The sequence below is a fragment of the Lissotriton helveticus genome, chromosome 4_1 (assembly GCF_964261635.1).
Source record: "Lissotriton helveticus chromosome 4_1, aLisHel1.1, whole genome shotgun sequence".
NCBI classification, from domain to species: Eukaryota; Metazoa; Chordata; class Amphibia; order Caudata; family Salamandridae; genus Lissotriton; species Lissotriton helveticus.
Window position 1 is genome coordinate 2,022,075,325 of NC_136063.1, and position 14,185 is coordinate 2,022,089,509.

The following is a 14,185-nucleotide window of genomic DNA, read 5'->3' on the forward strand; positions in this document are numbered from 1 at the left end:
ACCAAATTAAAATGAGTTATCTGTCTTACTAAGGAAAACAGCTCGTAAAAAACAAAATTCAACATGCTGGATATAATAGAAAATCAAGAACATCAGCAAAACTGGAGGACATTGAAAGACCTTGGTCAAATTATGGGAATGAAGGGCACTAAACCCAGTTCTATTAAGGAACTTTGCAAGGTTACTGAAACGGAACGGCACATTATTAAGAAACTGTGGAGAATAAAATACTTAACCATGCAATTACAAAATAACATGGTAAGAAGCCACATACGAATCGAACAACATTCCCAAAGTCAACTCCTAGAACGTTAAAGCAGTTTAGAAATAAGCTTCTGACTGGCAATGAAGGACAATTGTGATCTAAGCATGTCAAGTACTAGACTAACAATTGTTGAGATCCTTGTTGATTCAGCAAGTCATCATATCACATACCAGCAACAGTTGATTTGTACTTTTTGTAAATATATGTAATATATTGTGAAGGGATAAAGTGCACTACAATTCCCACAATACCGCATAATAGGCTAATGTGATATGGAACAATAGTGCTATGGAACAAAGACTCACTTAACGTGACAAAGGCCCTGTGAGGCTGAAACGCGTTAGCGAAGCGTTACATGCGTGATTGATAAATCTGGATTCCTCTCTCTCTCTCTCCCTCTCCCTCTCCCTATCCCTCTCCCTCTCCCTCTCTCTCCCTGGCTCCCCTTGTTAGATCATGGCTGGCTTTCAGCAGTGAAAGCTCCTCACAAGCACATTTGCACCCATTTGCTTTAACACATATCCTCTGTGACCCTCTTAAGTCCATGATCTCAAGGACAGTGTTTCTCACATCTACATTCTGAAATTGAAAGTGATATTTCCAGTCCTACATGTGTCCTTATCCACATATACTTTAAACATACCAATGTTTACATTAATAAGCAAGGGGCGAAAGGGACGAGAGTTCTTGTGTATCTGAGCTATGCCTTGACCAATTTTGTGTGAATATTCCATCATAAAGGAACTTAGTCTACAAACCTACTGACGAGACAGTCTGTAATATTCCAGTAGCTACAGTTTTAATATATACCTATAATCAGTAATAGGCTAAATTCACACCTAAGTTTTTTATGAAGTCCATACAATTTATGCCAATTTCAAACATGAACATCTGCACCTTCATGCCTAATTTTCATCCCGTGATCTATGGACAAATGAGGCCACCAAAGCGGCCTCAGCTGACCTAAAATAGAAATTGTTAAATGGTTGAGTGGAGTATTCCTAAAGACTTCCATCCTCACCCCAAAGCAGAAGGATCTTCTCTACTAATCACATATTCATATGGTAAGAATGTTCCCAGGAATTGATGTATGCTCGCAGATGGTTTAGTGAAGAGCATGTGAAGGAATGTTTAGACACGGTTCTAATGTCTAATCACAGCTGCTGCCACTACATCCCTTGATTTCTCCTATATTCACACCAGTGAGTTGTACACAACCCAAGGCTATCCTGACATCTAGTTACCTTCAGAAACAAGAGGCCTCATTCATCTAAAACATAGCAAGAACAAAGTCAAGTTAGAGGTATCCAATTAAATTTCAATTTAAAAGGCAGTTAGAGGAAAAATAGCCTACCATAAATGACACAGTACAACCAATTTAAATCTGAAAAAGTATTTTAAGAAATGTAGTCAAAGGACAGTTTCTTTATGTTGCTTCTCCAGATCATGTAAGTTTTATTTTGGCTTGTGCTGAATCGATATCTTAGCCTCTTCAATTGTGTGGAAGTAACTTTTGCGTCCAAGTACTAAATGAATTGCATCTCCAAACATGAGCTATGTACTGCTCTGTTTTGCTTAAAATGCTGTGAATTGTTATCTTTTAATTGCTCAGTTGTCAAAGAGGCGTTACATAGGGAGTTGCTAATGAACTTTCACCATCCCAACTGAATGTTTTTAACAGTTAAGTCTATAGACACCATGACCTGGGCACGGACTGACAACCAGCTTCCAAGCTGTTACTTTTAAATTAGCTGTAGTATGTTGTCTATACACATGTATGAGCAGTGAAAAAAAGCTGAGCTCTTAAGACCTACTTTACTTTAGGCATTTAGAACTCACAAATGGAGCTTTTAGTCCTGCAAATCGTGAAAATGTCCCACAAACAAACTTAGTAAAGCAAACTGAGTACCTTTAAGAGCTGTACAAGCTATTTTTTTCTTGGGCCCCCATGCCACTTGAATTCCTTTGTAGGTTGTTCTACATAAGCGTTCCAGATCTTCCACATTCTCCCCAGCTGCAGCCCGGTCAACGCAATGCCAAATATCAACCAATTTTACAGTAATAGTACAAATGAGGAACCACCACTTCTTGTGTTGAAGAATAGTGTTCTTATATCTCATTGGGCCAACATTACTGCTATACTGTATTCACTCCTCCTCCTTACATAAACAATTTTCCCTCTAGAGCACACACAAATGCTAATCTATCCGAATTGTGCCCACAAGTAGTGTAAGCTATAATGACCTGAATGTCTAAAACACTTTTGAATTGATCTGTCCGTTTACTGCCACAATCTTTACATCTTTGATGGTATCTAACCACTTCTTATCCTTTCCCATTCCTTCCTCCTCCTTTCTAATTTTCTGATCTTGCACCGTCCCTATGGCCTGCAGCAGGTGTATTGCCTCTTCTGAATCCCAAAATATATGTAGCTCACTCCCTCACCCTAAAGGAATGATAGGAAAATGTGGAATATCACAATAAATACATATTCGCTACCTACCTGCAAGGACTCAAGAGAATGCAAATGCTCCAGACTCACAGTGGCTATGAACAAACCAAATATGAATGTTTTGAAAAATCTCTTGATTGGAAATAAGCGTTCCACTGTGAAATTCCAGAAGGTTCTTGGGATGCCTACATTCTGGCATTCCAGAATTGTGTATAATTGTTAGTTAGGTTCATGCAAATAAAGCAAGATTTCTCATGTACTGGACCTTCCTGAAAAAATGCCAAGAAATGCCTTTCTTACTTTCAGAAGGTGGGGGCATGTGCGAGGATTTTAGACTGGTCTGTACGGGCACATTCATTATTTGGAGTAAAACTAATACATTGTGGGATGAAAATTAGGATCATTTGGGCACAATGCATATCAAGCCAGAGGCAGTTACTGTAATTTTAAGGCGGGTTAACAGACGATGAAATTGTGTAGTTGCATGCAGAATGCCTTAGATTTTGGTTTTTTAGTATTCAACTTTATTCAAGCTTTTCAAAATATTTGGCTTTGACTTTTAATAGATAAAATACTTTGGTGCTCCGGGTTGTAATACGTTGCACATGTACATATGGTGAACACATATGCCAATATAATAACGTAGCACAGACTTAACTGGTGACATTTTCTTGAGCGCTTACATTCTGTATTCATCACTAGATCACACACCCAGAAATTATGAGAAGGCTATCTCAAGATGTCACGGCATTCAGATCCCTGTTGTCTTGTTCCACTGAAATGAAAGTGCTAAAATCGCGGATCTACAGACTCCTCCTCGCCTGTACACTGATTGTCGTAAACACTGAAGTTGAATTCTCAGAATGAGATCATGTTTTTCTTATAAAGAATTTGTCCCCTTCTGCAGCCCAAAGATTTAATGTTTTTTACTTTTCAAAAGAAGCTAATTGTAAATATGATTAAACTGAACATGGATGGCTAACTCGGCCTTCACGTACCCCTTAGAAAGTATATGAAATAATTGATGCTAGTTCACCAGCTGCTTTAGTGAGTTGAAAATGAAACAGTGTTTTTTAGGTCAAGACTGAGCATCGCATGTGCTGCTCTTCGAGTCATGCTGTATTCAAGTATAGACTCGAAGCCCCACCCACTGTCCGCCCATATTTATCATTGGCTTGCATCATTGTCCTTCGTAAATGCTGGCTTCTGATTCGTTAATAGGCTTGTTAGTTCCTCCTTAGTACCGCTTTGTCTTCATTTGTAACCTCCCATGAGGACTGGCCCTTTTACTTCTGTTGTTACCAGGTATGTCTTATTTAGTCTGTAAGCACTATTTTGTTTAATGAGTTTCTCCTACTGCAGGCATGACATTCCTTCCTGCAGCATTCAGCGTGCCATACGCGCTTTTCCTTTCCAAGGAGCTCAGGACAAGGACACTTCTTTGAAATTAAATAGGTCTTGCATTTACAAGAGTTTGAGCTATTGGCATTGTAAATGACAGTGTCTTTTAAGGCATTGTCATTTATAATGCCAATAGCTTAAACTCTAGCAAATGCGTGACCTATTGCATTGCAGATGCCTGTTACAGGGGGACACTGGTTACTCTGATCTAAGATGCTTTGTTTTGCCAATTGATACACCAGTTTTTTTGCGGCTTCCATTAAACCGGATCAACAGTTCTTGGCTCTGCTTTTGTAAACTGTTTGGGAGATAAGTATGCAAACATTTTACATCTTTTTGCTTTCGTGGTCGGTTTTAAAGACTTGTGACCTTCCTAGAGAATTTTATTTTGGAATTCCCTATTTTATTGTAGTTTTGATTGTTTTTTTGTGATAGTTCCCTCCCAATACCTTCACTCCTTCTAAAAGGGCCCTTACCTCTGCAGAAATAAATGAGTTAAGGACCTGCATACCGCTTGCATAGTGTGATCTGCGACTCCCTGTCACTGAAAGTTGTCTTAGATGTCCGAGTATGCCAAGGAGGGCTCGGAATTATAAGGACAAAAAGGAAAGCTAAAATATTCTAGAAAATGATAGCAAGGATGAAGCTGGGCCAGAGTTTTACTGGTCAGAAATGCCTAGGCTAGGTACAGTCTACATGCTCTGCAGGCTAACATTTCATGACAAAAAGGGAGGGGAGGGTCACAGGGGCATATTAATATTTAAAGACCACTCTTGGTTCAAGATCCCAGCACAATATCCAATACACAGAAGGAACACAAGGGGTCTGAAGCAACACAACGTGTGGCTAACTATACTACACTCGAAACTAGATTTGAAAGGGGGTACCCTAGTTACCCTGGATAGCTACAAAAATGCAGAAAATATGATGGGTCAGTGTGCATAAAAACACGTACATACAGTACCACAGTACAGCACTGACCCATCATACCTTTTTGTCATGAAATGTTAGCCTGCAGAGCATGTAGACTGTACCTCGCCTAGGCATTTCTTACCAGTTAAACTCTGGCCCAGCTTCATCCTTGCTATCATTTTCTAGAATATTTTAGCTTTCCTTTTCGTCCACCTGCGTCTACATAAGTACCAGTGCTCCCGTTTCTTTCAGCTTGCATTGCAAATGTTACGTGCCTCATTCATGAGAGCAATTCATCTTCTGGAGGTGTCAACTCTCTTACCACTGGCTGCCATTCACTCATATGATCTCCTAACGTGTTACCAGGGCACGTCGGTTTCATATGACTCTTTTCTGCTGCTGACCGTTAAGCTATGTCGTTCAACGAGGCTGCCACCGTTAGTGCTGTGTTGATCATCCAACCCAGCCTTCTTTTTGCCTCTTTGGCCATCCAATTTATATCCATCCTTTTTGTTGTCTCTGTGGACATCCAATTTATAGCCAGCCTTATTTTTGCTACTAACAGCACAATCTGACACATGTGTCTTGTGTTTGGAAAGCAACAAACGCAGAAAACCAGCCTTTGGAGACAACTGCAGTGTCAACTTTGCACGTTGTGTAAACATTGTTTCTAATTCCATCTAACACCGTTCTACCATTGGTCAGGACACCCTACATGTGTGTTGGTGTTCATCTTATTCAGTGTTTGTGGTGCATTGTAATTGAAATCTGGTGATGCTTTATGCTTTCTTTACTGACTCCAGTGCCTTGGACCAATTTTTATTATTTAAATGTTCTCCACAATCATTATCACATTTATTGTTCACTGGCAAATCACTTTGTCATTTATATGGTAGGAAAATCTGCTTGTTTGAAGTAATGTTCCTGCCATGTAAAGGAACATGCTGTAATTTGCCCAGAGTAAAGCTTGTTAGAAATAGTTTGTGCAGGAAAGTTAGATATAAAAATGTTACTTGTTATTCAAAACCATTGTGTTGCTCGTAGCCCTCTCCCCTTCCCATTTAGTGTTTATCTTTTAGTTCTTTGAGAAGAGTGGCTCATGTAGTAGTGGAGGTGGTATTTTAAGCTTTTCAAAAGTGTGGTGTTTTGATGTGTGAACGCGATACAGACAACCAGGAGTTTAGACTTCACGCATATTTAAATTTGGAGAAAGCTAGGCGAGGTATGGAAAATGCTAAATCATGTCAGTATAGAAGTGGGTAAGTTAACAAATCAAAATGAATTCCTTTAAAAGCGACAAATGTCTCAGTCATGCCTGCTTTTAAGGCACATGGTCAGATAAATTGTGTACCTGAACGAATGGTGCGGAGCATAAGTATAAACAATGCAAAATCAGGGAAAGTTTTACTGATTAGCTGACCATTGCTGCTGCTTGCTCTGGAGTTGTATGATGTGTAGTAACCCATCTTTTTCAATGCCAGGCGAAAGGTGGAGGTTACGAGAGTGAAAGTGCCTATCCGAATGCTGAGCTCATCTTTTTGGAAATACACAACATTCATGTGATGAGAGAATCATTGCGGAAACTAAAAGAAGTAGTGTATCCAACGATTGATGAGGCACGCTGGTTATCAAACGTGGATGCTACACATTGGCTGGAATACATAAAGGTAAGGAGCTAAATAATTTAAGACAACAAGTGCATTTTAGTGATATTGTTCCCTTTTTCAAGTCTATGGTTGTGGTATGGTATTTGTAATTCTTCCGTCCATTGATGTATACAATTAGTTTCAAACTGTTAGGACATGAATGTGCCTACTGCCCTGCATGCCACACAGTGAGTATCTGGTATGGCAGTTTTTTTTTTTTTTGGCCCTAGACTCATGCTCACTTTTTGATGTGTGGAGGGCCGGGACACAAATATTGTATCTGATAGAGACTTCTAGCTGCAGATTCCTTACCTTTGAATTTCCCAGGTGTCAGACTGGATCCCTAAACTTTTGCTGAGCAATATCCCTTGCGTGCAACATTTGGTTGCTGCATTCAGCGCCGCATGACGTCATCTGCATCGGTTATGACATTGTGGTTCCTATACAGGCACCACCCAGGCGCACTGACGTCAGTACTTTTCATTTTTTTCCACGCCAGGAGTGCAGAGTCACGAAGCAACTGACGTAGTTATGTGCAGAATTAGGACCCTGAAAAGGGGAAACCACTGTAGTCCTACAGTATAAGTCCACAAAGCGGGGAGGCATGGGTGGGGCTGGAAGGAATCTGCAGCTAGATGGAGTCTTTTCCAGATAATGTATTACCGAAAGTAAGGAACTTGTTCATCTAATAGAGACTTCTAGCTCCAGATTCCTTACCTTTGAATTCAATACCCAAGCCATACCATCCCACCGGTGGGTTGCGGACTTGCATCCTAGACTAAGAAGTCTTGCAGGACAGAACGGGCAAAATGCCCATCAAGGCAGTAATGTTTCACAAAGGTGTGCAAAGAAGCCCACATCGCTGCCTGACAGATGTCTTGGACTGGGCCCCTCCGAGCAAAGGCCGTAGTCGCAGCCTTTCCCCTGGTGGAGTGGACTCTGTATCCCTTAGGGGGCTGCTTCTTTGCCAAGGCACAATAGATTTTGATACAGAGACGACCCAGCGAGAGATGGTCCTTTTCTGCACTGCCCTTCCCTTCTTTGCTCCCACGTACCCCTGACACAGTTGGTCATCCACCCGGAACTCTTTTGTGCGGTCAAGGTAGAACGACCACGCTCTTTTTTGGGTCCAGCCGGTGGAGACGCTCCTCTTTCTTAGAGGGATGCGGAGGAACAAAGAAGGTGGGCAGAGGGATGTACTGTACCAGATGGAATGGGTTCACTACCTTTGGCCAAAAGGAAGCCTTGGTGCCAAACATCACCTTATCCGGAAAGGACATAAGGTAAGGTGGCGAGCATGGTAACGCCTGCAACTCACTCACCCTCTGGGCTGATGTAATCACCTCTAGAAAGGCTGTTTTGATGGTCAACAGCCTGAGGGGACAATTGTGCAAGGGCTCAAAGGGAGCAAACATAAGATAGGTAAGGACCAAATTAAGGTCCCGCTGCTACATAATAAAGGGCGTGGGAGAAAATAAGTGAAACCAAAGGGGATGATGGACTGCGTGTTGAACATTGCAAGCACTCACCCCCAGTCAACTGATCTGGGTTTAATCCATCATCATTCTTTAGCTCACTCCACCACCCCAGTTCTTACATGGCCATTTGCAAATCAGTCTGACCCTGTGCCTCATGGCAACAGTCCAGCCTGAACTGCCAAGCCATGTCTTCCCTGGACCGGAAATAAGTGAGCCAGCCCTTTTAGAAATCTATTCACAATAGGAGATATGAAGAGAGAGGTCTGATCTGGCAGCCGCAAAAAAGCAGACAGAGCAGAAAGGCAGTGCTTAATTTGTGCTGGTGATTTCTGGTGCTTAGCACCGGTGCTTATTTATAATGGTCGGGTCTACTCGCGTCTGCATGACTATGGCAAAAGTTGTCATTACCTCGGCTCACTCACCGCAGGCGCAGACAGTATTGTTCTCTCGAGTGCCAATTGAAATGTTTTTAGCCTGAGCTGATAAAATCCAACCATTACCATCTCCTTGCAAATGTTGCCTTAGGCAGCACTGCGGCAGCCATTCGTTCAGTGTTGCCGGTGGGTGGGACACTGATTGGGCTGGGTTTGGTTCTGCATGGGTAGCGGCTGTACTGCAGCAGCATACGTAGATTTTTTAGAAAATGCCCCGGCACACACGCACCGCACAAGTCACCGTGAACAGCAGTTGTTCAGCACAACGTTGAGAGGGCAGCAGCAGCACTGGAGGCGTATTAATAAAGGCAGTGAGTTCAGGAGCTGCAGCCCACCAGTAACTGAGTAAGTAAGCCAAACGCTGCTTCTTTTCTTTTTGTGTCATAATTTTTTATTGGAGTTCAAAGATAGGCAATTGAGCGTGCTGGTCATTTCGTACGTGGTTCAATAACAGACAGACTTGGTTGATATGAATGAAGAAGTGGTGAGCAAACGTTAGACACTAGCGCTCACACGGCTGACGTTTAGCAGCGAGAGTGATGGACTGTGTGATTGCGGACTAGTACACATTCACAAATAAAGGGGGTTACAGGTATGCCCATGATGGGCAACTACCCGGTATAAAAAAACAGATACAAATTGGTGCAGTGTGGTGAAAACTGACCTTTGCCCTAATGAAATTGCCGTAAGTTCCATTTGGCAATGAAACATGTTGGCCCTTTATAACTCTGTAGATAGTAGGCAACAGTGTGTCCTGGTTTTAAAGTGAGCAGACCCACAGCACAGAATAAAATAACACAGGCAGTAGTTGTCTAGCTCGTTTTTAGATTTGGAATAGCGGTGTTGAAGTCCAGATCCCACTAGTCCTTACAGGGTTGGTACTGCCGAATGCCCGGATAAGTTATCTGGTGCACTGGCAACACACTATACCACACTGAGCACTTCTTTTCCTTTTCTTATTTCACTACAACTTTTTTGTTATGGGTTGGCAGTCGCTGATGATGAGAACCTGAGGATGCAGGTGAGAACTAATCTACAAACTCCCACGGTGTTACTCCCGTGAGGCACTGCCAACTTTTTCCACCACTTTTTTTTCATCTCTTTGTCCTTTTCTATTAAAGTTTGGTCATTTACACTAGAGGCTGGTATAGACCATGGGAGAAAGAGTCCACAGACACATCTTTTTTAAAGAATAGCAGGTGATCAAGGATTCCCTAGAATAGACGGCATCAGTATAGCCGCTGTTCAAGTCACACAAAGTTGGGCAACCATAGACTTGTGGAGGGATCTCCGAACACTTCATTCACCTCAAGATCAGATCTTTTTTGTGTCATAATAAAGGAAAATACATTCACCAGATTTTTATGTATAAGACGTTGTAAATAGTGCTCTGTCTGTACACACGTAAAACCCATGTACGTGACATCTTGTGTTTGGGAGCTGTGCATCTTGACTTGACTGAAGACAGGTTGTCCACTTCGCATTCGCAACGGATATAAACTCCTAAAGCGTACAGGCCTTTTTATGGAAGGCTATGGCATTTTTGGCACCAGCAGGCATTTGACCTGCTTGTTACAGCTGTTGTTTGGTTACTTACCACGTTAACCCTAATTTATTTTGGACTTTCTGACCGCTCATGCCGCCCTTTTTGTCATTTCTCTGTTTTGTCCAGCTCTTCCACAACCCTTGCGCCGTCCTAGAGGGCAGGGGACAGCAGCTGTTATTGTTTGTAGCCGTTTTACACACTTTTCGTGACACCCACGGCTCCAAACAGCAGACCTACTTGACTGCAAAATAAGTGCTTTTTGGCATCATCAATGCATTCAAAGTATAATTCCAATCGCAAACCTTTCTGGAATGGTTATATATGGGAGCCTGCGTTGCAGGGCCTTGCCCTTAACTTAACCTCTATTGTTCTAATAATTGTTGATCATTCACACGACATTAAAAATTTCCAATTTTTCTGTGCGTTTCACTTTCATCATCTCTTTTGGAAGAATCCAGATATATTGGCATTTTTAATACTTGTTTAACTTCTCCACGGTGTGCCATATGTTGGTATGTATCAGTTGGAAGTTTTTTCTCTTCCAGGGGATCCTCATCAATAGTCATAAGCGTTAGAATATTCCCGCCCATGTGCGGGACCCCGGAAACACTATATTATATGTGCCCCACATATATATATATATATACACTCATATATAATATATATACATATATATATATATATACATATATATATATAAACATGCAATAGCAGCCAAACAAAGAACAGAGCTGAAATATGCTGTAAAGAATTTCCACCATACATGAGTAATAAGCATTAGAAAACATGAGAAAAAACAACACAAAGTTTGTTTTAGAAACTGTTTTAATGCTCAGAAAGCAGTAGAAATTCTCATAACTCACTGGAAGCATAGAAAGCTCCCAGGCTGCATTGCAAACACACAGTCTAAAAAGACTGAAAAGCTAACCTGTAGCTACATAGCAATAAACTGACACCGTGCCTTTAAGGCACCCATGACCCCCAGTATCCCATCATGCCTCAGGGGTGACAGTTAGGTCAGTTGTTCTTTCCGGCTCCTTCAGAGAAGGACCCTGGTTACACAGCTCCACTATTTTGTCTGTTGTTTGACAGAAAAATACTTCACTTTGACAATTTTTTGCTCTTACTTGACATTTTACACCTAGTTAAGTAAGATACTGCCTTTTTCAGTCATTTTTGTGAACATTTTCTCCTGAGAATGCCTTCACTCTTTGACAAATGTCCTTCTTGTGGCAACAAGAAGGCCAAATCAGACAACCACGATGTCTGTATCCTGTGTCTGCCTGAAGATCATGATCCAGGCACCTGTCCTCATTGTGAACACCTGTCAGGAAGAACTCTGAAGGACAGGGAGAGGATTCGCATTTATGGCCTAGCTCATAGGTCATCAAGAGGAAGATCTCCGGTGAAGAAGGGCTCCAAGAAGACTCGTACATCTTCCAGAAAGAAGTCTTCACACCCTTCACCTTCAGCGTCGGGCTCGGCGCTGAGAAAAGAACCACCGGTGGATCATTCATCGTCTAAACTACCGTCGACGGCGGGCTCGCCGTCGAGGAGAAGACCAGGTACGTCGACGACGTCGAAGGATCCAGCTCCGTCGTCGAAATCTCCTCCGCCGGCGTCAACCGGGCGACGTCCGACGTCGAGGAAGGGAACTCCGCCGCCGTCAACCGGGCGACGGTCGGCGTCGAGATCCAAGACCCGTCCGCCGTCGTCAACCAGGCGACGACCGGCGTCGAGGGAGGTCACCCCTCCGCCGACGTCATCCAGACGACGACCGGCGTCGAGAAGTGTGACTCCTCCGCCGTCATCAAAGAAACGGCGTTCGGTGTCGAGGACCAAGACCCCTCCGCCGTCGACAGGGAAAAGTCGCTCGGCGTCGAGGAGGCAGTCTCCGTCGGTGTCTCGTCAGCTCTCGGCGTCGAGGGTGCCCAATACCCCTCCGCCGTCGTCGCACAGACATTCGACGTCGAGGCAGAAAACTCCGTCGACGGCTGAACATCACCGTTCGACGGCGAGAGAAAGACCTCCGTCGACGACTGGACATCGTCACTCGACATCGAGGCAGAGAGGTCCTTCGACGACAGGACATCGTCGTTCGACGTCGAGAGAGAGACTTCCGTCGACGACTGGACATGGTCGTTCGACGTCGAGAGAGAGGGCGCCGTCGACGGCCGGTACTCGCGGTTCGACGTCGAGACAGGGAACTCCGTCGGCGGCTGATCATCGCCGCTCGACGTCGAGAGACCATACATCCTCGCATAGACAATCAAAGACAAGATTGTTTGATCCGCCGACTCCCCGAAAGCACTCGACGACGAGGGAAGATCGCTCGACGTCGAGGTGTTCAGATGTGGTTATGGTAACAGAGTCAGCTTCCCGTCATTCCACTTCAAGGTCCTCTGGCTCCTCAACTGCATCTTCGAAGTCCAGAAGTCCTGTGCGCAAATCCCCTGAGCGTCTGACAGACCCGTGGGCGGATAAAGTCAGACTGTCACCTAGATGGTACAGATCTCTTGAACATTGGAGAGATTCTGGGGCTGCAAAACGTATGCAGGACTATGCCAGCTCGCAGCACAGGTCTCCCCTTCAGGATCTGGTAGAGGAGATGGACAAGCATAGTCCTCCCAGGCGCAAATCTCCTGTGAGACCACCAACCAGATCTCCCAGAAGGCCCCGATCTCCCAGAAAAGAACCAGAGGATCGAGTCAGGTCTCCCTCTCCTAGACGGGAAGAGCGTTCGAAAAGATCAAAAGAGAGGGGGCACAGTGTTCACCGTAGACGTCGACGCACGCCGTCTACTTCATCTACCTCTTCTACCAAGTCTTCCAAGAGGGACTACTCCCCTACGTTGACGGACAGTCCTACATCCAGATCCTCCCCAGTGGATGACATTGGCACTTATCTGGATGTCTTGCACAGAGGAGCTCAGAAGCTGAGCATTGAAATGTCTGTCCCTCAGGTTACAACGACAGTCATTTTCGAGACTTTACACAAAAAAGCGATCTCCCGTCCTCTACTGCCATTAGTCCCGGGGATTATGGTTCCTGTCAATGAGGTATTCCTAACTCCGGCGGCCATTAGAGCGGTGCCAGCCCGCATTCAGAAAAAATACAAACCGGCCTCTTCTGACGCGGTTTTTGTACGATCTGACCCTCCAGCAGACTCTGTAATTGTGGCAGCAGCGAGCAAGACACACGCAGTTGCTGGCTCCTCTTCAGTCCCACCAGACAAGGACAGCAAGACTCAAGACTCCTGGGGTCGGAAAGTTTGCACCTCGGCTGCTTTGACTCTTAAGGTGTCTAGTGCGGCTGCGCTTCTGGGTCGATACGATAGAGCCTTATGGGACTCTATGGAAAGGTTCAAAGCCAAGCTGCCAAAAGAAGATCAGCAGGATTTTGAAGAGACTGTGACTGAAGGATGTCTGGTGGCGAATCAGATGATAAGTACGGCTGCGGATGGTGCTGTCCTTGCGGCGCATTCCTATTCACATGGGGTTTGTGCCAGGAAGTCGGCATGGTTGCGCCTTACAGGCCTGAAGCCGGATGCTCAGCATCGCATCCTTAATCTCCCCTTTTCAGGTTCCGCTCTCTTCGGGGAACATGCTGACGAGGAAATGACCCGAATGAAGACGGAGCTGGACACAGTGAAAGCGGTGGGCTTGGAGAAAAAGAAAGAATTCAAGCGCCGCTTCAAGACCAACAGGGGGAGAGGGGCTCAACAGAGGGTTCAAACCCCTCAGTGGTGCCAAAATAAGAACCAAGCGAAACCCCAGTTTCGAGGTAAACCTGGCAGAGGTAGAGGAGGTCATCAACAATCCTCTAACACCACAAGAGGAGGAAAAGCCTGAGCAGTGGCTTCCTCTGGCGCCGTTGCCCACTCCAGTGGGAGGAAGTGCTTCACAACACCTGGCAGAGTGGGTCAGCATCACAAAGGATCAGTGGGTGCTGAATATACTGCGCAATGGATACAAACTACGTTTCCTTGCTCCTCCAAAGAACATACCTCCAAAGAGCGCTTACCCTCACCAACTAAGCTTGCTCCGAAGAGA

General features: G+C 44.3%; 1 protein-coding gene across 8 annotated transcripts in view; it reads left to right on the forward strand.

The window, feature by feature from the left end:
* The window catches only part of MTMR1 (myotubularin related protein 1), a 492,625-nt gene that overhangs the window by 328,465 nt on the left and 149,975 nt on the right, over window positions 1–14,185 (forward strand). For all 8 annotated transcript variants that reach the window (XM_078688654.1, XM_078688651.1, XM_078688648.1 and 5 more), the window contains one exon: window positions 6,512–6,697. In XM_078688654.1, the coding sequence (XP_078544780.1) occupies window positions 6,512–6,697 (186 nt within the window). The remainder of the gene's footprint in view (window positions 1–6,511; window positions 6,698–14,185) is intronic.